Source organism: Macaca nemestrina, chromosome 5 (genome assembly GCF_043159975.1).
Source record: "Macaca nemestrina isolate mMacNem1 chromosome 5, mMacNem.hap1, whole genome shotgun sequence".
Lineage (NCBI taxonomy): Eukaryota > Metazoa > Chordata > Mammalia > Primates > Cercopithecidae > Macaca > Macaca nemestrina.
Genome location: NC_092129.1, coordinates 107,236,211 through 107,264,072, shown reverse-complemented (window position 1 = coordinate 107,264,072; position 27,862 = coordinate 107,236,211). Strand labels below are relative to the sequence as shown.

The following is a 27,862-nucleotide window of genomic DNA, read 5'->3' as shown; positions in this document are numbered from 1 at the left end:
TTAGTAACATTTTGGGATAGCCACTATCCCATACTTTCATTCTATTCATTAATACCATTATTGTTACAGTTGGCTGGAACTTTAAATGATGGAATAGTGCTGAATAATGAAGACCTTCAAGCACCTTCAAGCACCAGCAGTTAAAAAGACAACCTAACCACTTTGAAAGGAAATCATTCAACAAGGAATTACAAACTTTTCTGGCCACGTTGAAATAATGTATTAAAATATAATTTCACATCTTAATGCTACAGGATGTTAAGATCTATCACTGTACTATACTACAACAACGTGGTAATGCTCTGTGCTCTTCAAGTCTTATGAGGCAAGTAGGATTTCTAAATAAATTCATTCGGACTGTTCTTTAGAATCACTCTAGCATTTAAAAGTTTTTGTTTTCTTTGTTTTCTTAAAGTGTCAATTACCACTTATACTGTTAATTCGTATGCTTTGCTAAAGAAGCTTCTATTTTAAGTCCCAATTTATTTATGGTCAATCTGTTGGACACCAGATAACACTCCTATTAAAATTTGTGTACAAAATGAGGAGACATTAACCTTGAGTAAGAAATGTTGAGACCAGTTCTTACATTTTCATTCTAAATTCACAAGTACATATTCTAAAACAATGGTCTCATCCTCAGTTTCTTAAAAATTAAATAGTATTTCTTATTCTAAGATTAAAGATTTTTTAAAGATCTAATAAACTATGAACATTGTGGGTAAACAAAACACAACACTTTTTGAAATAAAATTAAATGAAAATAAGGTGCTAAATTTCATTTTTCCTTTAATATGTTATACATTAAGCCTTAAGATAAATGAATATATTTTAATTTAAAAAGATAAAGAAAGCTGACAATAAAACTCCTCTTATTAAAACATACATTCCTTTTTTAAAACACTAACAAAATTTTCATTCTTATGATATTTAGATTTACAGCAGCTTCAAAGAGGATTATCATTAGATTTTCCCTCCTAATTGTACTTTCTCCATACATAGATACAAACATCTAGAATGAGATACTTTATGAAACTGATTCAATTTTCTAGAAGTCTATTTTAAGAGCTATTAAAAATGTTTAAAACTATGTGAGGAAAAAAAGATAATTTAAAACTTTTAAAGTACCTCATCGCCCATCTGTGGCACAAATGGACATCTCCGGGGAATAGTATCTGTAATCCATGTTGACGGCAACCATTCTTCTAATGTCAAACCGTTTTCAGTTAGTTCTCCCACAGCCAATCTCTGACAAAATTTAGAACATTGTTAAGTAATCATCAGAAAAGCATTAATCCACCAATCTACTCTTTAAAATAACTATAAAGATAATTGAATAAAAGGGGAAGGGCACCACTGTACAATATTATATACAGTTGGCCTTGTGTATCCATGGGTTCCGCATCCATGCATTCAACCAACCTTGACTGAAAATATTTGGGAAAAAAAGTCCACAAAGTTCCAATAGGCAGAACTTGAATTTGCTACATTCTGAATACTATGCTGAATCCGCACAAATAAAATGATGTGTAGGCACTGTATTAGGTATTATAAATAATCTAGAGATGATTTAAAGTATATATAGGAGACTGTGTGTAGGTCACATGCAAATACTATGCCATTTTTTATAAGAGTCTTGAACATCCCTGGATTTTGTTATCTACAGGGCCCTGAGACCAATCTTCCATGACTACTGAGAGATGATGATCCTTTAAGCAACAAAACACTTACCCTGGAAAAAAATGGCAGCAGTGGCTACAGAGTTATTCAATCTCTCCAAATCACTGTCTACAAAGAGAACTAACTAGAAGCAAAACCCAAAATTCCACAGCCAACACTCACAACAAGGTAACAAGATATCCCCACAAACCCCAAAGTACAAGCTCTGTGTATTCTCCTTTCCTTTCAAAATGCTATCAATTTTATAAACATTCCATATAACAAACCAAGATACCCTAGAGTTTTTTTTTTTATCCTAGTTCTAGTAAGTTAGAACTAAATAAGATATTCTCATAGGAGCTGAGTAGTGCAAGATATAGAAGGCTAATTATTTCCATAAGCTGGACATTATACTTCTACACAGCATGAGAAACTATGCCTCTGAGAAAGTTCCTTAACTTTGCTGGTCACCCGCAAGTGGCCACAATGGTCTTGATGTTGTTACCTTAGACTCAGAAAAAAATGAACTTTCTAAGACTATTTGAAACCTAGTATTTTTATAAGTAAAAAAATGTTATGCAACTGATTAAAGTCTTTTGTGAATCACATGTAAAACATTAAAGATGACTGTACACTAAGACTGCTACATTTTACTCATGTTTTTTAAAAAACAAGGTACTGTAATTATCACTATAAAATAATACTTGTTTACTAAAAGAAGTAATGTCATAACATGGTATCAGAGAACACTATTTGCAATAGGTACTACTACTGCTTCCCAACTGTAGTAGTTATCATTTTCCTCTTTTTCCTATTAGCCACACCATACTGTTTCTCAGTCAAACACATCAAGAGCACTACCCTGAAGACTTAGGGTAAAGGTCTTTGATATTTACTCTACATGAGATGGGTTCATTACAGAATTTTAGGTAGAAGCATAGTACGATCTCACTTATATTTTAAAAGGATCACTCTGGATGCATCAGAACAAGGATTGGCAAATCATGACCCTCAAGGGCAAGTCCAGCCTGCCACAATTTTCATATATTTTTATTGGAACACAGCCATACCCATTTGTGTATTATCTATAAATGCTATTATGGCAGAGTAGCTGGCCTTCTGTAGAAAAAAATCTGTCAACCTATGCTTTAAAGAATAGACCCTAGGGAGAAAAAGGGAGAAACAGGAAGACACATAGGATGCTACCACCGTAATATAAATGAGAGTTCAGGGTGATTCACACCAATGTGATAGCAGTGGAGTGGTGAAAAACAGTAAAGTGCTGAATATATTTACAATTCATTAGATAATTAATTCCCTGATGGACTAGATGCGGACTATGAGAGAAAAAGAGGAATCAAAGATATCTCCAGGGTTTCTGGTATAAACAACTAAGAGAGTCATCACATTACTGAGATAAAGAGGGGTGGGGTACAGCGGGTTTGAGAAAAAAGCTTGGTAAGTAAGTTTTGTAGGTGTTAGATGTGAGGAGTAAATTGATATCCAAACAGTAATTTGATATATGCACAGTTATCAAATAAAGTACCAATTATGTTATGCACTGAGTATATCAGAGAGATCCCACAACCCAGGAACTTCCACTGTGTTTTATTCAGAGCAGTTCTGATTTTATCAGTTTTGTATACTGAGGAGCTAAGTTTGTTTGAAAAGGGTTTCCTTTCACTAATAAAAAGGAAAAGACAGAAAAGTTTGAAAATCATAATTCTAGCCTCAATATGGACTATTAATTGCTAGGCAAGTATTTCTCCCTATAAGGAATTATCTATGTTCAATGGGGAAGCTAACAACTTTTACACCAAGACAGGTAAGTTGTATATTAAATAAGAATAATCGTATGTATGACTGAAAGACTTTGGCATCACCAAAAATCATTATGAGGACAAATCTTACAGCCCAATAATTCCTGAGGAACTTAGAATGTTTGGTTGAGGAAGATTTCTGTCACTTATTAATTACAACCATTAAGGGGTTAAGAATGCATTGAGTATTCTTTAAGATTTCCAGCTCCATGATTTGAGTTTTTTTTAAATATGGAAAGCATAAATAATTTCTTTCCTTTCCAACCATGGGAATGCTTCTAGGCACAGCTCAAATCTTATTTCCTCTAGGAAATCTCATCTGAAATTCCAACATAAGAAGACCCTGTTTAAGAAGGGAAATACTTGTATGTTTATTCAAGATAACTAGAAGACTAGGGAATAAGAACAAGTCCATCTACTGTTGCATCACTGCTAGGCATGTGAACAAAATTTAAACTAAAGGGAATACCCTCCAGTATCCTAACCTTACCATATTTAAAGTGACCCACATAATTCTATTGGCAGAGTCATCCCATCACAATACTTTGTCACAACAACACAGTGAAATTAAAATATGCCAAATGTTAACAACAGATCTACATGTGCCAGTGCATGAAGAAGCCCATGGTATTAGTTTGAGGAAAATTATCAAATTAAGGGGACCAGATGAAGCAAACTGTACTCTTGGGATGAAAGAACTGTTCTCACAGTGACTTATCACTGCAAACCTCAAAAGTTCACCAAAATTGTCCTGAGATGAAAAAGAATATTTACCTTATTAGCCAGACACATGGCTAAATCAGTTTTCTTTAACCAATCTGTCTACTACATATATAAAATAACAAATCAGACTACATTTATCATCACTGACAAGGTAGAAAAGAAAAACTGTGGTAACTGTGTGGCATTCTCTTTGGTAAAGCTTCCCCAAACAAAAGCAAAAGAGGCAACAAGAAAAATAGCAGCTGTGGAATCTAAATTAAAGTAACTCATAATTATAAAGCTGAAACAATAACTCAACAAATGTAGATAAAATAAACACTTAAAACAAAACAGATATATTATATTCTTATGCATTTTGAAAGCTCTGTGGGAATAAAGACCCTATGGTCTCCCACTATTTAATTCTACAAATGACAACTTATACTTAAATGGCAGAGGTTACAAACAAATCTTCCTTTAAATCAAATACTGCTTCCCATTTACAGTCTTTAGGGAAGCAGAAAACATGCCCCTCGTGTTGTATTTACTTTAGAACAAAAATTAAACAGCTCTCACTTTCATTCCTATGTTAAAGAATTTCAACTCCATACAAGCTGACAGATATTCTTCCTATAATATTTCTTACGTTCTCTGTTTTTTCTCAAATTGTCCAGACTTAACTGTGGTAATCAAATCAATACTGCTACTGACCAAAGGACTGAAAACTTATGGCTCACACACTTTAGATTAATGAAGGAATGTTACAAGCCCATCTTACCCCACTTTAGCTTCATATTTGCCTTAGGATCAATTGTGACAAGCTGTGTCATTTCTACTCTGTGTGATGCTCCTCAAAGACTTTGTTTATTTTCAGCAATAACAATTAATAAGGATAGTTAAACATAAAGGCAATTCATAGACTAATATACTATATGTTTTGTATCATTATGCATTTCACATAAATAAATTCCACCAGACTGTCAAGAAAAATCTGATCTTTTTAAGATTAAATTTCAATATTTAGAATATGGCAATTTTTTAAGTAAATACTTTTACATGCTAAATATCTAAAAACTCGAATAAACTAAATATATTTAGGTATACTTTTTTACTACTGTGTACTTCTGAGTTTTTTCTATTATTATTTGCTGATACACTTCAACAATGTTTGTGATCAATTGTACTTCAACATGTGTGCTTTAAACTGTTTCCCTAGAAAACACCAAATTTGTAATTTTAAAAACCAAACCTTTTGTTTTCTTTCTTTGGGCTTCTTTTTCTTTGGTGATATTGGTCCATCTTTTTCTTCATTTACTTTTTTCTTTTCCTTTTTAATCTGTTTTTGCTTCTGTTTTTCAGATTCTTCTTCTTCATCTGAACTGCTTTCTGCTTTCTTGGTTTTATTCTTAGGAACTTTCTTTGGTGGCTGCAGATTAATTCCTGCATCTGCTGTCCAGTCAGAGTAATCACTGGAGTAGTCACTAGAAGGACAGAAGGGATTTTTAGGTAACACACAAGATAAAATTTTAAGACTTGTTTTATAAAAATGAAAAGAAAGATTATAATAAAGAGAAATGACAAAACAAATACTAACAAAAAAATACTTCCCTAATTTTCAACTCATCTTCAAAAGTTTCTTAAAATTCTACAGGCTTTACTTAAATATTGCAAAAGAAAAAAAACCTCCCCCAAAACCTGAAGATACATAAAGACACAACTTTAAGTGGAAAAACAAATTTAAGTACCTTTCAAGATTTTAAGAAAAATATTGACTTCTGAGTGTTGCATATGTTACAAATTCTGTGGGTATATAAAAATAAGGAAGAGGGGGTCACTTTTCTCAGTTCTAGTGACAGCATAAAGATAACCCTGGAAAGCACAGAAGGTGTGAACATTGAGGAGATATGGGGATTCCTTTTTTAAGGGGAAGTGGGAGTTCCAGACAGAGGGAACTCTTATGGTCCAGCACTAGTGCTCTCAAGGTAGCTGGATATTGAACTGGCAGAGTCAGAAGTGTTCCTGCCCAGGGGAAAGACTGTGTTTGCAAACTTTACTCTGCATGTAAAGTAATGAAATTTCATTTAGATAAAATTATTCTACCTACCTACACCTTAGGTGTATCTTATGCTTCAAAGCATGCCATGATTCAGAAAAATACAGGCCTTACTATATTTTGTATACTGCTTCCAATCATGTTTGTCATTTCTTTTTAGTTTACCTTCATTGACAAACGATTTACTGAACCAATCATGTTGTAAACTAAAGAATCTAGTTGTATTATCTTCTATAGTAATTTTAGTATGTGAGCATATTTACTTATTTTGACAATTTTATGAACATAAATGTCTTAAAGGAATCTAAGTTATGTTAAAAGCAATAATTAGCTTGCCTAGATTTAATGATGTATAACCTCATGCCTCTAAAAATACTGCTGTTAACATTAACGCGGAAAAAGCAGATTTTACTGGAGCTTTATTCCATTGTCACTAACCCTCCCCACTACCCCCTCCACTGTCCAAATGTTCTTTATAAGCACGTACCTAAATCTCTGATTATTCTAATCATCCCAGATAAGAATCAAATAATTCAGATGTTTTCTAACATGATTTAGTCATTTCACTATGAAATTTAAAATGATTTTTAAGAACTTAAACTATTTTCAGATATGCTATTCTAAAACAGGTTGTCTTCAACTTATGAGCATTTTATTTATACTAGCTCCAGCCAAGGCCACTGTAAATGGTACCTGCCAAATCACACAGTTATCACTCTCTAGAGTACTTGGCTCTTACAGAAGATCTTCTGCTGTCAGCATAAACATAATTACAAACTCCAGAGCCCAGCATTCTTTACAACTGTCCTCAACTGCTAAAACCACCACTATTCTTTTAATACAGGAACCCCTATGTCATCTCAGGGTTTGAAATACTCTGATTCCATTGTTGAGCCAAAAGAACTTCAATGTTTCCTACTGACCTGTTCTGAATACAGAAAACTACTAGATAAAACCACACACATTTGCACATCATTACCAGAAATCATTACTGTGAGAATAGGAGAGCCCTTGATTGTAGAACTGAGGAACTCTTACAGCCTCTACTTCATACTTTGTCTCTTCTATTTTAAGAGCCACTAAGGTGGGGGATAAGTTTAGCAGCTAATCATAACTGCCATCCCCAAAGGCTATACTCTCTTCTTGCTACTAAGACCTTGAAAAGTTAGCCAAGGTCATAAGCCCTGCAACAATGTGAATCGCCAGTATAAGGAGTTGGAATCCTCACTGGCCTGGTCAAATAAGGTAGGGATAACAAGAAAAAGGAGAGCTTATTCCTCTTATCATTAGTATTCCATAAATTCCACTACATTTAAGATAGTTAACTCAGGAGGCTTGCATTACTTCCTTAACTTCACACTTTTCAAAACCAGTAATGAAACTGGTTTGCAATTCAACATTATAACAGTATTCATAAGAAAAAATACTAAATAAGAAGATAAAGTTAAAAGCATCATTTTGCAGATCCAGTTGTAATCACCAAAAAATTATTTTCTATAGAGAACATATATCAGAAAATCTACATTTCATATAACTTCAAAAACTCTCTGAAGAACCTGAAACGTGTTGCTGGTTTTAAAAAAAAATCACCTTTCTAAAGATTTTATATAACATTTGGAGAAATAAAAATCATTCATTTACCTAGAACTGCCATCACTGTGCCATGCTCTCTCTTCTTCTTCAGATGTTCCACCACTGACAGCAACTACTTCACCTTCCTAAGATATGTTGAATACATGTCTTATTGCATAATTTTATAAAATAACATTTTATGATTACAGAAAATATAAGTGATATCTTATAGTATCAGTCATATTGGGATATTTAAAATTTGATTTAAATTAGTTGCAAAGGGTGTCGTGGCTCATGCCTGTAATTCCAACACTTTGAGAGGTTGAGGTGGGCGGATCACTTAAGGTCAGGGGTTCGAGACCAGCCTGGCCAACGTGGCGACACCCTGTCTCTACTAAAATACAAAAAAAAATTAGCTGGGAATGGTAGCGGATGCCTGTAATCCCAGCTACTTGGGAGACTGAGGCACGGAATCGCTTGAACCCAGGAGGCAGAGGTTGCCGTGAGCTGAGATTGCACTGCTACACTCCAGAAAGAGACTGTCTCAAAAATAACCAATAATAATAAAATAGTAAGAGTTAGCTGCTTCTCTTTAAAAAATTAGTTGCAAAAAACAGCTTTTACCTTTTTTTTTTTTAACAAATAAACGAGAATACTTAAATGTATATAAAGACATAATACTTACTAACATTGGATTCAGAGCAATCCTACAGATTACCATTTTAAAAGCCTCACAACGTATCTTCTAGATAAAATTATATCAAATTCCATATTTACATTTGAAATTATTACTTCTTAGCCTTTTCAAAATACAAAGCTTTCTTTTCTATGGGTGCTTTGAGAAGGCACATTTGTGTTTATTTATTATAGGCACATCTATGTTTTACTTATTAAAACAGCTTTCCCATATACAAAAGGATGTTCCACTTCTGGTCTTATTTTATCCAAATGGTAAAGGACTAAAAATTACTCAAACACTCTGTTTCTCTTTAGTAAATATTCATGAGTCAACAAAGAATATTATCTGTGAGAGCATTTTCTTCATAAAGTTGGATTTTTTGATGGCAAAAATATTGCATGTCTTCCTCACTTAAATAAACTTCATGCTCCAATAACAATAACACCTCATATTTATTAAGCTTTTACTGTATGTTACAAACTATTCTAAGCACTTTGTATGTATCACCCCATTTGGGCTTGACAACGCACTATTGGTGATAGAGTTATTTAAATAAAACAAACTAAAGCTTTAAAAAGTTGAGAACTTTGCCCAAGGCGGCACAACTAATAAGCAACAAAACTTGATTTAAGCCCAGGTCACTTTAGTCCAAACCCTGGACAACATTCCACAAGAATGGTGTTACTTACTTGCTGGGCATATTCAGGTAACTTTTAAAGAGGACAATGGGGTGGATTATTTTAATATTTAAATAAAATAATATATTTGGGACAAAAGTTTTCCTATTTTGATGTTTTAATAAAGAATGTGAATTATATGTCTATTCCACAGTTATGAAAACTAAGCAAAAATGAAAAAAATCACATTTGCATATTTTATTAACAAAAAGCATATTTTATTAACAAATTTAATCACTGCTCGATATAACAAATAAATCTAAGCAAGTGATACGACTTTTCCCACATTTCATGTGTTACTTCCTTAAAGGGGGGAAAAAATAAACAGAATTATTCCTACATTACAAGTATGAAATACTACAGTACAAAACATTTCAACGAAAAAACCAGAGTTCCTTCCAATTAATTAGTATACTGTGCCCAAAGTGATACTTTGTTCTCAATGGGCTCCTCTAGAAATATATTCTAAATTTCTAAAAGGATGTTAAAGCATAAATAAATTAGTTTTGAAGACACTTGAAGGACTTATTATAACAGATGTGTTTCTGGAAATACAGTTCTTAAGTTTCTAATAAACAGAATATTTCAAATATTATATAGAAACAATATTTAGAGGAAACTCTTTCAAAAATAAAGAGACATTTTGTAAGATAATTAGCCCACATGTATGTTTTGTATGTCTATCCAAATTACCATGAGTCAAGTTTATATAATCAGTATATTTCTCTTTTTTTGCCAGAATGAATGTATCATTTTGACCTGGCCATATGAGGACCCAAAGCCATTGGAGACTAACTTAAATTGTGGTTAGAATACTCTCAGTTTGAGTTAATGTTGCCCTGGCCAAAGAGAATTTATTTAGATAATTCCCATAAATGCCTAGCATTTCAAAGCACAACATGGCTTCAAAAGTGTATAGTAGTCAATATCTAAAATGATTACATCTCTAACCTGTAAAGAAGGAAGGTGATGGGGAGGGCTGAGAAGAAAAGAGGAACGGACATGGTTTAACTGCTTAGTAAGATTGGTTTATGACTGCAAACTGATTGCCTTCACTGAAACAATACATAATTTAGTAAGGACAGTAATATTTACTGAAATAATGACGCATGAAGAGTATTTAAAAATTACACTGAGAAAGCTATAAACTGGTACAGAGATTAAAAACTAACAAAGACTGCCAAATACTTACTGATTTGCTGTTATACTTACACTATACATACTACAGCTTCACGGTACCACTTAAAAAGCTTGGCTTTAAGGTAAAACAAACTTGCATTTAATCCCTGCTCTACCTCTTAATAGGTGATTGTATAATCTAAATATCTTGGAGCCTCAGCATCCTTATCTATAAAATAAGAATAATTAATTCACATGAGTTTATTTTGTGGATTTGAAATTATGTGTATGTGTGCCATGCCTAGAAATAGATTTTTAGAAAATAAAAGCTGTATCATAATACCCCAAAATGCCATATTTAAACTACATCCACAAACATATCAATAAATGCAAAGAATGAAACTCATATTTAAAAAAATAAGTAAAAATGACATCTAATTTATGAATGTGCTGATATCTTACATCTGAAGAACTAGTGCCATTTTCTATCTCTTCTGAGGGTCTAGGAGTCTCCTCCAATGCAGATCTCGTACGATAATTGTGTTGATTTGTCTGTTGCTTTTTGGATTCTCCAAGATCCAGGAAATGCTCATGAGCATGATTCTAGAAAAAAGTAAATTAAATTTATTCACAGTATGTTTGAAGAGCAGGATTTTTAGTTTAAAAGTTAAATTTTTTTAATCAAAAAAATTCAAGCTGGGCATGGTGGCCAATGCCTGTAGTCGCAGCTACTCAGGAAGATTGCTTGAGTCTAGGAGTTCAAGGCTGTAGTGAGGGATGATTGCACCACTGCACTACAGCCTGGGTGACAAAGTGAGACAATTTATCCTAACATACAACAATAAAAACATTTGTTCATATTTATGATATCACTTAATTGGACGAGGTTATAGTACCAATTCAAATATTTTAACATTCATCAAGTTAAATCAAAGGCTTATCAAGGTTATGTTGAAATTTACTTGCTGATTGATTAGTTATAAAAACGCTGTTTTTTTTTCTAATTAATGACAGACAAAGATTAATGATAAAAGACTAAACCAAACACTGAACTCTTCTGTATCTACAGCAAACCTACAGAAATGATGTAAGAAAAAGGATAATGGGCTGTGAGGCATATGTAATAGGCAGAGGCAAATTGGAAACCAAAATGGGGATCATAAAGCTACCATGCCAGAATGAAGACAAGACGCCATGTGGCTGGGCTGTTTTTCTTCTACTGGAATAAATGTGAGAAGTCTTCTGCAGATAAGAATACAACCAATAAGCACTAAAAAACTGACAAAGTCCAACACAGTGATGAAGACAAACTCAATAAACATTAAAATTTATACCTAAAACACACCAAAAAAACTTAATAAAGCTATCTCAAAAGTGAATACAAAGGCCAGCCATGGTAGCTCATGCCTGTAATCCCAGCACTTTGGGAGGCCAATGTGGGAGAATCGTGCTTTGGGGTCAGGAGTTCAAGACTAGCCAGGGCAATGGCAAGACCCTGTCTCTACAAAGTTAAAAAATAAAATTTAAAGTTAGCCAGGCACAGTGGTACAAACCTATAGTCCCAGCTATTTGGGATGATGAGGCAAGAGGATCACTTGAGGCAGTCCAAGGCTGCAGTCAGTTAGGACTGTCCCATTGCACTCCGGCCCGGGTAACACAATGAGACTCTATCTCCCCACCAACCAAACAAAAAAGAGAATCACATCCATGAAATAAATGCAGGGTCTTGTCTTAGAAAAAAAACAAAGAATCAATGAGACATCCTTGAAATTGGATATAACCATTTAAATTTGGGAAAAATGATAGCCAGCTGACCACATAAATAATAACTGAAGTTATTTCAGTTTTTGTGACAAGAGACACTAAAAATATGCGAGTGTGCATGCACACACATACATATACGTATACACATACATATCATTCCTTTGATTTCTTAAAAAGTCTTCGAAGTACTATTGAATTAAGAGATAAGCACATCTTTTGATTTTAATCGATATTAACATATTCCATCCATAAAAGCAGTAGCAAGCAATACAAACGCTCATCATCATTATTTAAGTTTATCTCAGCAAAGGATGCAAAAAAGGTATGCTTTCTACTTACCATGAAAAAGCCAACCACTCAACCAACCAAAAAACAAGATTATTTCAGAAAGAAATTTTCCTTTATTACACCAATAGGAATTCTAGCACTCTGAGGTCCTACTGATCCCAGGGTACGATACACTTAGTAAAGAAAAAAGGACTACTTGAGTATTTTGAAAAGATGAGTAATAAAACAGAAAAGTGAATTTTAGAAAAGAAGACTGCTTTAGGAGGTTTAAAAAACTCAAATGAAAAAAGGAAGGAACACGAAGCTGGTGAAGAAGGCCGGTTATTTATTTTCCCTTTGTTTCAATAATTGCTTTAGATAGTGACTTGGACGTAAAAAGAAGTTTCACATAGGCTTCCTCAATTTCAGACTCTAAGGCTCTGAAATTTTCAAGCTAAGATGTTTTTCTCCAAAATAAAAAAAAAAAAAAAAAAAAGAAAGAAAGGAAAAAGGGATACTTGTGATTCCTTCACACTCAGCGAAGTACATATCTCTCTCCAATTAGGCCATGACCAACCGAAATCTACTGGGTGCAAACATTTTTCCAGAGTAGGATGACAGAAAAGCCAATAAGGCAAAACTATTAGGGACAATCTACCTCTCTTAATGGAGAAAATGAGAAATATTATCTATAGCAGCATTAGCTGACTTCATTATCTAGAATAATGAAGAGATGCCAAGACACCACAAGAACACAGAAAAACATAACAAAACGCTATTTTTAGACTGTACAAAGATGGCACACAAGATTATGAAGAGCTAAAGAAAGCTCTTGATGAGGCTTTACTGTAATTTATTAGAATTTCATGAGTATATAAGAATTGGCACTTTGGGAAAGGGTATGCTAGAAAGCAGAAATGGAATTAAAAATTTTAAATACGAAACAATAGACAATCCAGAGATAACCAAGAATTACTATGTTAATTTTTAATCATTAATTAACCTGTTTATAATATTAACAAATGGTCACAATACTTAAGAAGCAAATATTAAACATCAAAATAATTAATATGTACCTTTGAGACAGTGGGTATTTTATTCTCTTTTGGAACAGTTAAGTGTTTTCTTTTCTCTTCTGACCTGTAAGTCTTTATTTCTTCTTCTCCCTTTGCAGTTCTCCATTCTTCTTGCCTACTGAAAGACAAAAGCCATATGCATTCATCTAGAATTTTACACATAACTTTCCTCCAAAAGGAATGTTAGGTATCAGGAAAGGAATGCTACTCCTGATGTTTTATTTTAAGATAGAAGCATATGATAAAGATTTCTGAGTTTAATTTCATAGGTTGTGGGCTCAGGACATGCGGCATTAAATGACTGAAATAATGGAAAGACAAACTCTGTCTACTTCAAGTTGATACTACTGGTTCCTGCTATGGTCTTTGGCAAACCAAGTATTAGATTCTGGAAACATGGTGATTCCTACGGTAACTTTTCCAAGAGTGAGAAATTGGATTTTATTTTATTTTATTTTATTTTATTTTTTTAGGATAGGGCCTATGCTTTGATAATCATCTGTTCCATATAGATAGCTGGAATCTCTTTAAAAATTCAATACAACAGAGCCTGAGGTTACAATGAAAGTCCTGAAAGAACTACACTCTTTCCAGAGACAGGGAGGTCAGGTTTCATCTACTGAAAAAACTCAAACATCAAGGTGAAACTGAACAACACAAGTTGAGGAACACTAATTTTAAGCTTTAATAAAAAAAAAAATGAACTCATGTGAAGATAATTTTATTTTTTACTTCAATATCTTACAACTTTAAAGGTTTTGAAATGCAAGGGTATCTGAACTTTAATTCTCCCTTAAGATTTCATAATAAGAAGGGAGTTAATACTAAAACACAGTGCAACTATATACTGTTGATATTTCTTTACTAGATGATATTAATGTTATCATGTTACTGAACTGCACAATCTCCATTGTGGCTGGCCATAATTCTGAACGGAAAATAAAATGAGCAAATTTAAATCTTGTGAAAAGAAGAGGTTTGGATTTAATTTTTTGTTCTTAGTTTTTTATAAAAAAAAATTAAAGTTTTTACTGCAATAATTATATACTAACATATAGTTGCAAGAAATAACAGAGCGATTATTTGTATCCTTTATCCAGTTTCCCCAAACAGCAACATTTTACAAAACTTTGTACCCTTTGTCCAGTTCCCCTAAATGGTAACATTTTGCAAAACATGGTACACCACCACAAGGAGGATGCTGACATTTATACAACCCATTGATCTTACTCAGACTTCCCCAGTTTTACTTCTATTAGTTTCTATTAGCTTGTGTGTGTGTACACAGGCATACATTGTTTTACTGTGCTTTGCAGATAGTGTATTTTTTTTTTTTACAAGTTGAAAGTCTGTGACAACCCTGCAGTGAGCAAGCACCATTTTTCAACCACATGTGCTAACTTCGTGTCTCTGTGTCACATTTTGGTAATTCTTAAAATATTTCAAGCATTTTCACTACCATATCTATTATGGAGATCTGTTGTCAGTAATTTTTTATGCTTCTATTGTAGTTGTTTTGAAGTGCCATGAACCTCACCTATATAGGACAATGAACTTAACTGACAAATGTTCCATGTGTTCTGACTGCTCCGCCAACTAGCCATTGCCCCACCTTCTCCCTCTCCTCAGGCCTCACTATTCCCTGAGACAGAACAATATTAAAGTTAGGCCAATTAAAAACCCTAACTGATTCAGTGAAATCATCTCTCACTTTAAATCAAAGGTAGAAATGATTAAACTCTGTGACGAAAGCGTGTCAAAAGCTGAGACAAGCTGAAAGCTATGGCTCTTGTGCCAAACAACCATGTTTTGAATGAAAAGGAAAAGTTCTTGAAGGAAGTTAAATATGCTACTCCAGCGAACATAGGAATGATATGAAAGTGAAGCAGACTTGTTGCTGATACAGAAATCGTTTTTTGTGGTCTGGAGAGAAGATCAAATCAGTTACAACATCCTCTTAAGCCAAAGCCTAATCCAGAGCAAGGCCCTAACTCTCTTCTCTTCTATGAAGGTTGGAAGAGGGGGAAAAAGCTGCAGAAGAAAAGTTGGAAGCTAGCAGAGGTTGGTTCATGAGGCTTAAGGAAGAACTACCTGTGTAACATAAAAGTGCAGGGTGAAGCAGCAAGTGCTGATGAAGTAGCTGCAGTAATTTATCCAGAATATCTAGCTAAGTTCACTGAAGAAAACAGCTACACTAAACAACAGATTTTCAATGTAGTAACAGATCAAACAGCCATCTAAATGGAAGAAGATATCATCTGGACTTTCACAGCTAGAGAGAAGTAAAGGCTTGGCTTCAAATCTTCAAAGGAGAGTCTAAATCTCTTGTTAGGGGCTAAAGAAGCTAGTGACTTCAACTTGAAGCTAATGCTCATTTATCATTCCAAAAATCCTAGGGCACTTAAGAATTATGATAAATACACTCATCTTGTGCTCCATAAATGAAACAACAAAGTCTAGATGGCAGCACATCTGTTTATAGTATGGTTTACTGAATATTTTCAGCCCACTGTTAAGACCTACTACTCGGAAAACATGATTGCTTTCATAACATTACTGTTCACTGACAATGCACCTACTCACCCAAGAGCTATGATGAAAATATACAAGGTGATTAGTGTTATTTTCATGCCTGTTAACCGAACATCCATTCTGCAGCCTATGGGTCAAGGAGTAATTTTGATTTTCAAGTCTTTTTATTTAAGAAATTACATTTCATAAGGCTATAGCTGTACTAGATAGTTACTCTGCTAACAGATCTGGGCAAAGTACATTGAAAACCTTCTGGAAAGGATTCACCATTCTAGATGCCATTAAGAACATTTATGATTCACGGGAAGAGGAAAAGTATCACCATTAATAGGAGTTTGAAAGAAGTTGATTCCCACCCTCACAGATGATTCTGAAGGCTGAAGACATCAGTGGAAGAAGTTACTGTAGATGTAATGGAAACAGGAGAACTAGAATTAGATGTGGCAACTAAAGATGTGACTGAATTGCTGAAGTTGCATAATAAAACTTTAAACGAATGAGGAGCGGCTCATGGATGAACAAAGAAGTTTCTTGAGGGAGGCTACTCTAGTGAATATGCTTTGAACATTGCTGAAATGTTAACAAAGGATGTAGAAAATTATACAAACTTGGCTAGGCGCAGTGGCTCATGCCTATAATCCTGGCACTTTGGGAGGCCGAAGCGGGTAGATCACAAGGTCAGGAGATCAAGACCATTCTGGCTAACATGGTGAAACCCTGTCTATTCTAAAACTACAAAAAATTATCCAGACGTGGTGGCATGCGCTTGTAGTCCCAGCTACTGGTGAGGCTGAGGCAGGGGAATTGCTTGAACCTGGGAAGTGGAGGTTGTGGTGAGCAGAGATCATGCCACTGCACTCCAGTGTGGGCGACAGAGTGAGACTCCGTCTCAAAAAAAAAAAAAAAAAAGGAAAAGAAAATTACATGAACTTAATAAAGCAATGGTAGGGTTTGAGGGGACTGACCCCAGTTTTGAAATAAGTTCTACACAGAAATACTTCATGTGTAGTCAAATCAATGTGGCAAACTTTATTACTGTCTTATTTTAAGAAACTGCCACAGCCATTTCAACCTTCAGCAACCTCCACTCTGATCAGCCAGCAGCCATCAACATCGAGGCAAGACCATTCACCAGCAAGAAGAGTATAATCATTGAAGGTTCAGATGATTGTTAGCATTTTTCAGCAGTAAAGAATTTTCAAATTAGGTATGTAGTTTTTTTCAGACATAATCATATTGTACAATTAACAGATTATAGAATAGTATAATCATAACTTTTATATGCACTGGGTAACAACAACAACAAAAAAAATCATGTGAGCTACTTTATTGCACTGGTCTGGAACCAAACCTGCAATATCTCCAAAGTATGCCTGTATCTTAGCAACCTAAATCTGTTCTCCATTCCTATACCCTTGTCATTTCAAGAATATTTCATAAATAGAATCATATAGAATATACATTGAAATTATTTTTCTCCACTCAGCATAATTCCCTCAAGATTCATACCCATTGTATCAATATGTTGTTCCTTTTTACTGCACAGTAGTAGTCCATGGTGTGAATATACCATTGTTTAACCATCTACCCACCGAAATAACATCTGGGTATCTTTCTGGCTTTTGGGTATTACAAATAAAGCTGCTATACATTTATGTTCAGGTTTTTGTGTCAACATGAGTTTTCATTTCTTTAGGATAAATTCCCAATAGTGCAACTGCTGGGTCATATGACAGGCAGTTGCATGTTTAGGATTTTAGGGAAGTGCAAAACTGTTTCCCAAAATGGTTCTATCGTTTTACATTCCCACTAGCAATGCATGAGTAATTCAGTTTTCTCTCCATCCTCTCTAGCATTTGGTGCTGTCACTTATTTTTCATTTTAACCATTCTGAGAAGAATGCAGTGATACTTCATTGTGGTTTCAACTTGTATTTCCCTAATGGTTAATGACATTGATTATCTTTTCATGTGCTTATTTGTCATCTAGAGATCCTTTTTGGTAAATGTCTGTTCATGTCTTTTGCCCATTCTCTGGATGGATTATGTTTACTATTGAGTTATGAGAATTATTTCTAAGTCACTTAGCCCCGTGTTGGGTATGTCATTGGATTCCATTTTAATTAATGGACGAGGCTGACCCATTTCAGAGAGCCTTTTAAAAGGAAACTTTAGACTACCCATTGTAGAGATTCTCAGGAAGATTTCCATAGGATGAGTACAAAGTTTGAGTCAAAGCTCTAGGAAGCCCAAAGAAAGAATATCTGTTCAAGTTATGGCCACAGTCTTGCTTGACCATAGGCCAATGAATAGTTAAGCCCAATGATAAAGGAATAAAAGGATGAAGAATATTTGAAGAGACGCTAATCTTCCTCACTCCTCAGGTTCCCTTCCATGTGCAGGAGCCTCAAGCAACAACTAGCGACCACATCTCCTGACTCATTCCTCTCCAGAGGAGGAGTAAATTAGTCAACTGACACATCTGGAAGAAAAACCCAGCTTAGCACAGCCCAGCCTTATGCCATTGTGTACAATTATACATTTTGTCCTGCATCTTAAAGAAGCAAACCACATGTCCCAGAAGGGGAGAATAACTGTGGCCCACTGCTATCTGTGTCTGGGGAATATCACTTTTTGTTACTGTTATGTTTTTTGTGGAATGTAACTTTTTGTTACTGATATGGTTTTTATTTCATGAAATAAAAAGTGATAGTAACAAACAGTGATAGTCTGATTTACTATGTGTCTTATTTTCCACGTTATTTTTCAATTATTTCAGAATTGGTGTTGAAAAAATGGGCATTATTTACTTGACCCCTTTCAAACCTTAACATTAGAATTAAAAAGTAAACAAGGATCTAACTAAAAATATACCATGTGAGTTAATTAATTTATGATGGATAACTGGGCACATATGTCATAAGAAAGTATAAATGTATACCTTTGGTGTGTATTTAATTCTAAATCCTAAAGTAAATTCAAAGTATGTCCAATCAAAAAGCATAATCTATATGAACATTAAGACCAAAATTTTAATTATATAATTACTACTATCTTCTGAGTTGAAGAACTAGACAATCTTAAATTCAAATTCACATTTTGACCTTCATACTTAGAACATATTTCATACACAGCAATCAGCATTAATTAGGTTCATATAGGCCTCATTCAAGAGTATTTCATCAGTGAAGATCAAAAGGAACTGGATAGAAAGTTCCCTCACGGCATGGTCTAATAGAATAGAATTTTATTAAATCAACACTTTTAAAGTCATAAATGTATACTTTTAAATATAAATATTTTAATAAATATAAAATCTTTTTGTATTTTCCAATTAATTTTTTTTTTGCATCTGAATATCATGTGAATGACTGGATATAGCCATTAAAAAAATTAAATAATTATAACAAACTTTATAAAATGTATTTTAAGATATAGTTAAACAGGACAAACCAAGACTGAAATATGCTACTCAATAAAACCTTCCATTTGGTCAATCCAAATTTATGATTTTCCTGTTGACCTTAACACGTATCATTCTTATCATTTACATAAATCATTCTAGAAATAAACATATTTTAGAAACTTAATTTTTCTACAGTCATGAATAGTTTATACTATCCTTTCAGATAAATTTCAGAGGAATTACAGAGCTGAAAAGGTATTATGCTGTGAATGCTGTTAATTCAAAATGAACACAAGGAACTATGGTACATAAAAATTCACAACTTCCCTTACCTGGCTATACCAGCTGATAGCTCGGGTACTACCACCCTCCGACTCCAAGCCACAAGATCCCGCTCTGTGGCTATTTCACTTCTTGGTGCATTGCTGTGCATTTGCCGTACACCTTCAATTTGTCCACTACGTCTCAGTCCTACGTTTGGTGGTGAATGTACCTCTGAGGTAGAACTTACAGAGCCTAAGTGAAAAAGTTAGTATATTAAGTTCTACTTAGAAATATTTCTCCATTAGTTTATAACAGAAAAAAGAGACAAAACACTATCTTCCACATGAAACTTCTTACTGTGGCAAAATAATTAAATTACCCTATCAGGAACTAAACCACAGGCAAAAGTGGTTTAATGAAAACAAAACATCGTTATTCAGTTGATTAGATAAATCAATGAATCATAACTATAGACTATTAAGCCCCAAGGATATAAAATCATTACCTTAAAAAAATGCTGAATATTTTTGGGAAAACTTCGTAAGACGCAAATTAGACAAACCCAAGAGTATTTATGGTTCATAAATTTGTTTTGACTCTTCAAGTTTAATAATATACAACAATAAGGGCGATGAGATGTCCAAGAATGTGGCTTGGACTACTCTACATGTTTCCTATAGAAAATGTGGAAGAATATACACATTTAAAAACTCATTATCTCTAACTTGAAATCTCGTTATGAACCATTTTCTTAGGTCATTAAATATTCTTCAAAACCCTGATCATTTTGGCAGCCTAGTATTTCATTTTATGGATGTACCATAATTTTTTAAGTCACTTAACACTGTGGGAGGTTTAGGCTGTTTCAAATTTTTAAATATTGCACTTAAAATGGAATACCTGCTTACCTCTACTTAAACGGTTGGTATTACTGATAGCTGCTTCACCAGAACGTCTCAGGTCTTGCTCCTGTTGTAGTCTTTGAATCATGCTGTCTAGTGGGCTGATCTCCTGGTTTGCTTGCTGACTTAAAACTTGATTCAGTCCTATGCAATACCACACAAAATATTATGAATACTTCAGTTACTATTTAAACCACTTTACTCACCAACCTCACTTATGAGTTCAGAATCTAACATAAATGTTGCTTGGGTAAAAGACTTAAATGATCAACTGTAAATGATGAGAGTTGGAAAAAAAAAAAAAGAAAACATCTGTCCATCTTAGTTTATCAAAAATAATGACGAGTATGGTTGCTAACTTTTACTAAGTGTTTATCATGATTTAGATATTCATAATCCTTATGGTAACTCCATTAGGTATATATAAACAACTCCACTTTATAGATGAGAAAACCAAAATAACCGTTCGAAGTCACACATCTAATAAGTGGCAATAGTAAGGTTTTCCACTTAGATCATAGTTTCTTTTAAAATGACACACTGATTACTCACTTTCTTAAAAAAAGTTTACTGCCTTGTTTATTCAATAAATTATTGACTTTCTACTATACATTAGGAACTATGCCAGGTACTGAGATCTAGTGGTAAATAAGGGACATGAAGATCCTTGTCCTTTAAGGAGCTAACATACTGATGGGGAAAGTAAACAATAACCTAGGAGTTAATGCACAGTATGAAAGAAAGGTGTTGAAATAAAGAAGGTGATGGTGGGTCAGAAAACTCAGAGAAGCCCTCTCGGACAAGGTAGCATTTGAGCTGAGATTTAAATTACTTAGCCACATAAAGAGCTAGATAAGGAACACTTCAGGTAGAAGGCAAGAGGTACAAAGGCTGTGAAGCAGGGAGAAACTTGTATTTTAACCAATCCAACTTTTCCAGCATTAATTCTTACTTGTACCACTCATACAGGACCACTTGACTTCTGCCCTTCTAACAAGAAAACACCTTCATGCACTGAAACTTTTGAACACAATATTCCCACTATAAAGATAAACATGATAATCTCTAACTTACCATTCCAGCACCAACTAAAATGGCACCTCCATGATATTTCCTCTGTGAAATCTTTCCAATTACTTCTGAAAGAATTAGCTGCTACCCTCTTTCACTTCCTTAAACAATCCATACATATCTAAGTATTCAGACCAATATAAAACATAAATGAAGCCCAAACCAGTTCGTTCCTTAAAAGCATGAACTGTCTCATTTATCTTAATATTATCTAAATCTAGTACAATGCTAGGCATTAAAAAATATTCTCTTGCTGAATAAATTTTTAAAAGGTGTATTATAAAATATATGAAAAATATTGCCATGAGTACAAAGAAGGGAGCAATTAGTATCAGCCGTACAAGTATATGAGAAGATCTGATGAGCTCAGAATTTTAAGGTGGGCTTAAATGGTAAGAAAAGATAGAGAGGATATTCTGAAATGAAGTAGTAGTAAGAAGGGTAAAAGGAAAAAGAAATTACATGTATTAAATGCATAACATTAAACTAAAATTCAACAGGATAAAATAACTTGTTTAAGGTCACCAAGGTAGAAGTGGCAAAGTAGACAGAAGTAAAAGTTCTAATGTCTTATACTTCTTTCCCGGTTTGCTGTTGGAAAAACATGTTGGAATACTGATGAATAATCTGATATAGCTCAAGTTTACAACTGAAAAAAAACACATTTAAAGTATATTGTATGGTGTCAATATAACAAGATAATTTATTGTTATAATAACTCAAATCTGTTTTTCCCTAACTCTGAGAGATTTCCCACAATAAATTTTATTATCTGGATTTGCACATAAAACACTAAGGTTTTTTTGAAAAGCATTTTGCTTTTGTTCTATTTTTGTATTAACCATTTTTAGACTCAGTAACTCTAAAACATGACAAAAAAAAAGATTTTTACCCTTAATTCTGAGAATTAGAACACTGAAAAATTTTGTGACTCATTACAAAGCCAATATTATTGCTATCGATTCTTATGGATACCAATAACTGGTAAGTATTTCATTTTTAAGATTATGCCTACTTTACATGGAAGAAAGAACAATGGACTGAGAATCAGAGCTGTAGTTACAGTCCCCGTGATTCTATGACACAATACCACTAAATTTCGAATTCTCTCAACTTTCAGGACTGGAATATCATAGATACAGGATTAAATATTGTTTATGAGAGCCCTTAATAAATTGGTCAATGGACTTAAAAAGTAATTAGGTAGCACTGATACTTTAATAAATGAGTCTTTTCCTTATTTCCTTATGTCTGAAACCCTAAAGTAGCTATCAATTTTGAGGCTTGGGCACAATCTGATTTTGCCAATTCCTCTCCAAGAGACTAAAGACATTTCTCTTAATTTCAGTTCTATGACCAAAACTTCTCTAATACTGAAACTTACCTAACCTGAATATCTGCCCATACTTCTCAAATACTACTTATTCTCTAAGTTCATGCTGTGTCCATGTAATGAGACACATGAATCTCACAAACTCCAGATATTCAAGTCCGCTGGACTGCACTACTCTATCAGTAGCAGCAGGAATGATTCCTCTAATGCTTCTTCTCACCCTCCATTCTAAGTAGACATGTCTAATTCCAAGAGCAGCCCTTTCTATCCAGTATGTCCATCTTTACTGCAACTTCATGCTAAATCCTTTGAGAAAAGTAAGATGCAGGTTTGAAGTTGATTTTTTTCATTATTTAAAAGTCACTCCATGCAAAAGCTACTTAGAAGCTTTTGTCAATTAAAGTCTAGAACTTAAAATATTTTCATAAATATCTTCTAGTCTAAAAATATAGAACTATTCATAATGACAAAACTGGTTTAACCTTCTTTACAGAACATTTCCATTATTTTTACTTAATACACTAGTGCTACATTTCTTGTCAAAAGAGGGAAAGCAGTTTGTAGACTTTGACTCCATTTTAACTCTCACTTAATTCTCCAACACTCCATTACTTCACTAGAACAGTTCTCAACACTTTCCATGTCAATCCTCTTATAAACCTTTAAAAGTTGACAACTTCTTAAAACATCTTCAATGTGAACAGGCCATCTCCAATCTCTCTCACATCATGCTATTATTCCCTTTAGTAATATTCATCACAATTTGAACTATGTATTTGTTTATTCTAATAAACTGTGTTTATTAATCTACTAACCCATTCCGTGAAAGCAAGGATCATGTTTGTTTAATTCACTACTGAATAGCCATGGCTTAGCAGGTGTCAGAGACAGAAGAGATTATCAATAAATGTTGCTGAGTAAGTAAATGAATTGACTTGTTTCACACCAAATACAGCAACTACTTTATTGATCCCTAGGTGTTACAAACGGATAGTAAATCAAAATTATTGCTGTAAATCGACAGTGTTCCATAATTAACTTGTAATCCTTAAGCATGATCAAAGACCTGTATAAAAGTATAAAACAATACTTTTACTTCTTATCCACTTAACAAATGAAAACAAAGTTTTACTCAATTAGCAATTTTAACAGTTCAGTGGGAAGAAGAAAATTTGACTGTCTAAGAAAAAGAGCACCTACCTGAGGAAGTTACTCCCATCTGAGGGATGAGTTGCTCCTCCCTGCAATTTTCACGGCCAGGAACTAATCTTTGATATCTTGATGGATGAGGGTTACCATCAACGTCAACCAAAAAAGGGGGAGGCATAAGATGAGGTGCTTGCTGAGTCTGTTCATCTAACACAAAATTGTTGGCATCACGAATAAGTGGCCGATAATCACTATGAAAGAACATCTGATCTGCTATCTGTAAAAAGAAAAGTTCATAAAAGACTGGAAAAATAAAAATGTATCATTATAGAAAAAAGTCTACGACATTTCTAATAGAAAGCAAACATCTGAATACAAATAATGGTATTAAGCAACAATTTTCAAAATATTATTTTCCTGAATTGTAAATAGGTCTTTTAATTTTCTACCTTAAGTATTATGATCAGAAAAGTAGCTGCTTTAAATTTTCTCTGAAACAAGGAAGAGATTACACACAGGAGTCCCCTCTTATTTGCAATTTTGCTTTCTATGGTTTCAGTTACCTATGGTCAACCTGACTCCAAAAATGCTAAACAGAAAACTCCAGAAATAACCAACTTATAAGTTTTAAACTGTGCACTTTTCCAAAAAGCATAATGAAATCACATGCCATCTCACTTGGGACACAAATCATCCCTTTGTCCAGCATATCCACATTGCCTAGATATGCTACCCACCCATTACTGTATCGGAAAAACACAGTGTGCATAGGGTTTGGTACTCTCCAAGGTTTTAGGCATCCATTTGCAGTCTTAGAACATATTCCTTGTGGATAAGGGGAGGTTACTGTATAGAAAAGCTACTACTAAAAATAAGCTATTCAATATTCAATTTTAAATTAAAATGGTAACATCAAATCTAGTCATAAATCATTCAACAGTCTTTTTACTTCCACACAGCTACCGTGTTTTATCTTAAATCCTTAGGTATACAGTAAGTATGATTTGTGTAATATTACTATAAAATCAACATAACATTTTCTAAGGGATAATAAGCATTTTCTCTAAATGTTTTGAGATGATATCAAATTATTAATATAAATTCAACCAGGACATAAATTTTATTATACAAAATTTCACTGGTTAATTTGCAGTTTTTTAAACTAAATTATAAACTACTCAATATTTACTATCATAATCTTTTATACCATTCCACCACAAGTAATCAATTTACTTCTTTTAGTCACTGATCTTAAAGTTGAGGTCTTTAAATGCTGAGCACAGAGGCAGGGCATATGCCTGTAGTGCCAGCTAATTATTTAGCAGGCTGAAATAAGAGGATTGTTTGAGCCCAAGAATTCAAAGCCAGTCTAGGCAACATAATGAGACATTTCACACCCACCCTGTAAAAAAAAGCTCCCCAAAACTGGACAGGATCTTTAATAAAAAACATTACAATCAGGTAATATAATACACTTTTAAGAACCTTATGAAAGCCACAGATTTGTACCCTAGATAAGTACATATTATCTACATAAATAAAACATTTTACATAATTTCAGAGTCCCACTATGGATAACATCTTCCATCTCCAGTTTATATACCCCATGTTAAGAATTCCAATCTAGATTGCTCCAGCAGGCTAAGAGTTATTTTTTTTCTGAAATATGTAGATTTTTAAATAATAAGCCCTAATAAAGTGAGATTTAACTGCTGTCTTCACCTTCCTTTCCAAAACTAAGTCTCCAGACTACTTAACATAAGATTCTTCAAATTTTATCCTGAATGTAAAGATGCTGATTCTCACCCACTCCAAAAACATACAACCCCTAAACATGCATTAAAAAAAAAATAAGGACATGATAAATAGTCATCATACTCTACCTTGTCATATTTGCTACTGGACCCAAAGCCAAAAATTAAAAGATGTCCATGAGAGTCGGTGCAAGCAAAATGCTGACCATCAGGAGAGCATTTGCAGTCAAATACTGCGCCATGTCCTTGGCCTTCAATCTGAAATATATTTAACCAACAGTAAGAAAACTACCATTAAAATGTAAAGAATTGGTCACTATTATTAAAATAATTTTATGATAAAAGAAGTATACATCCTAATGAAGTGAAGATTAAGCAAAACAAGCATAGTATGGTAATAAAATTTATGAATATTCATGAAAAGTGCCAGATTAATAGCCTTCAAAAATAAAGTATTTATCCACAGACCAAACACAATTCAGGAAATAAAAGAATACCAATCTCCCCCACCCATAGAATTCTGCTTCATGTTTTAAACTCAGATTTAACACATAATTACGTCTTAAACTCCATCTATCTCTGTTCAATCATGCCCTTTCTGCAAAAGCTGACATGTAGCAACTGTACCGATTTTTTGGTAACTCTTGGAAGTAGTAGCCAGAGATCACTGCTCAAATGACACTAGATTTTATTATTTTTGGTAATAAATTCCCTGGTAGTCTGACTCGTCTTTTAAATGGTGAATTTCAAAGGTTAAAGAAAAGGTTTTTTTTACCTGATAATTGTTTTCTGTTTTCCAGTTCCATTAATCCAGAACGAATGGGTTTCCTCCCTGCAACCTGTCAATCAAACAGAGGTGGCCAATCACCACTCTGAATTTTTTGCTCTCAGTGCTTCTTCAGACTATGTTCCAGTTGAAAACTTCTTTAGCAGTGTTCTGAAAGAGGTAAAAATTCTACCCTATCTAAAGCACATCTAGGGACTGAATTTCAGAAACAACTAAAATAGGGAGTTGACTCCCTAACAAATAACAACTAAGGATGATTTTCAACAAATGCTGTTGGATTTCTGGATTAGCAGAATCGGAACACACACACATTATCAGGTAAGAAATACCTCCTTTCTGTTCCGGTATCCACTGATCTAGAACAAATTGAGTTTTATTAGTAATATCCCAGGAAATGCTTGGAAAAGAGAAAAGTGGTTTCTTTCTTTAGTATTAAAAACGCGGCATAAGGATGGATGTACAGTTCACCAAATGCAGAAGTTAAAATTCAGAAGAAGAATAACGGATTTCTCAAGGAAGGTTTGCATTTTGGTAAAAAGAGAAAACTCAATTTCTATAAAAGAAAGGACTTTACCTAAGAAGTTAATACAATACCACAAATGGGACTGCCTCAAAAAGAAAACTAGCTTTTTCCTTTGGCTTGCTAAAAAGAAGAAATGTGTGCAACAGTGCTTATTAATGCTCTTTTGGATGGTTACAATAATAGAAAAGAAAGAATAACTTTTAAAAAAATGTAACCATATTAGATAAACCTAGTAAAATTATCTAATGTTTAATACATACAAAAACTTGTAAAAGAAAGAAAATGAATAAGTGAAACAGGATTATATCTCGAGTGTGAAGAAAGTTGGAGGATGGTAAGATAGGAGAGGAAGGTAACTGATTTCAAGTCTACTTTAAAACAATTCAAAAACTAGAAAGAATATAACTATTTCTCCAGATTACCACAAGGGCACCAGTAGCCATACAGCTAGGCATTTGCCAAAAATGAAAGACTATAAGTAGAAATTCAGGATTCAAGTCTTTATTTTTCTGTGTTTTCCTAGGCAAATAAAAAAAAAGTTACATGAACTGTTATAAATAAGCAAGCACATGAACAAAGTATACCTCTAAATAGACTTTTATATCAAAAACTAAAAATCAGGGGATTGAAACTGCCTTAGCCATGTGTTGTTAAATGATTTTTTTTTAACTCCGTTCACTGAAAATTTCACAGAAGGCAAGAGAGAGAACAAAAAGCAACTACTTTGTAAATCTACTCTAATAAATGTTTCCAG

The 27,862-nt window shown here is 33.7% G+C and overlaps 1 protein-coding gene across 3 annotated transcripts in view; it reads right to left on the bottom strand.

The window, feature by feature from the left end:
• Positions 1–27,862, bottom strand: part of PHI (pleckstrin homology domain interacting protein) — a 137,903-nt gene that overhangs the window by 37,278 nt on the left and 72,763 nt on the right. For 2 of the 3 annotated variants that reach the window (XM_011767433.2, XM_011767435.3), the window contains exons 16-24: positions 25,928–26,056; positions 24,096–24,321; positions 20,498–20,635; positions 19,658–19,841; positions 13,389–13,506; positions 10,744–10,884; positions 7,876–7,952; positions 5,431–5,662; positions 1,129–1,248 (exon numbers count right to left, since the gene is read on the bottom strand). In XM_011767433.2, the coding sequence (XP_011765735.1) occupies positions 1,129–1,248; positions 5,431–5,662; positions 7,876–7,952; positions 10,744–10,884; positions 13,389–13,506; positions 19,658–19,841; positions 20,498–20,635; positions 24,096–24,321; positions 25,928–26,056 (1,365 nt within the window). The remainder of the gene's footprint in view (positions 1–1,128; positions 1,249–5,430; positions 5,663–7,875; positions 7,953–10,743; positions 10,885–13,388; positions 13,507–19,657; positions 19,842–20,497; positions 20,636–24,095; positions 24,322–25,927; positions 26,057–27,862) is intronic. The other variant, XM_011767434.2, reaches the window with a different exon arrangement.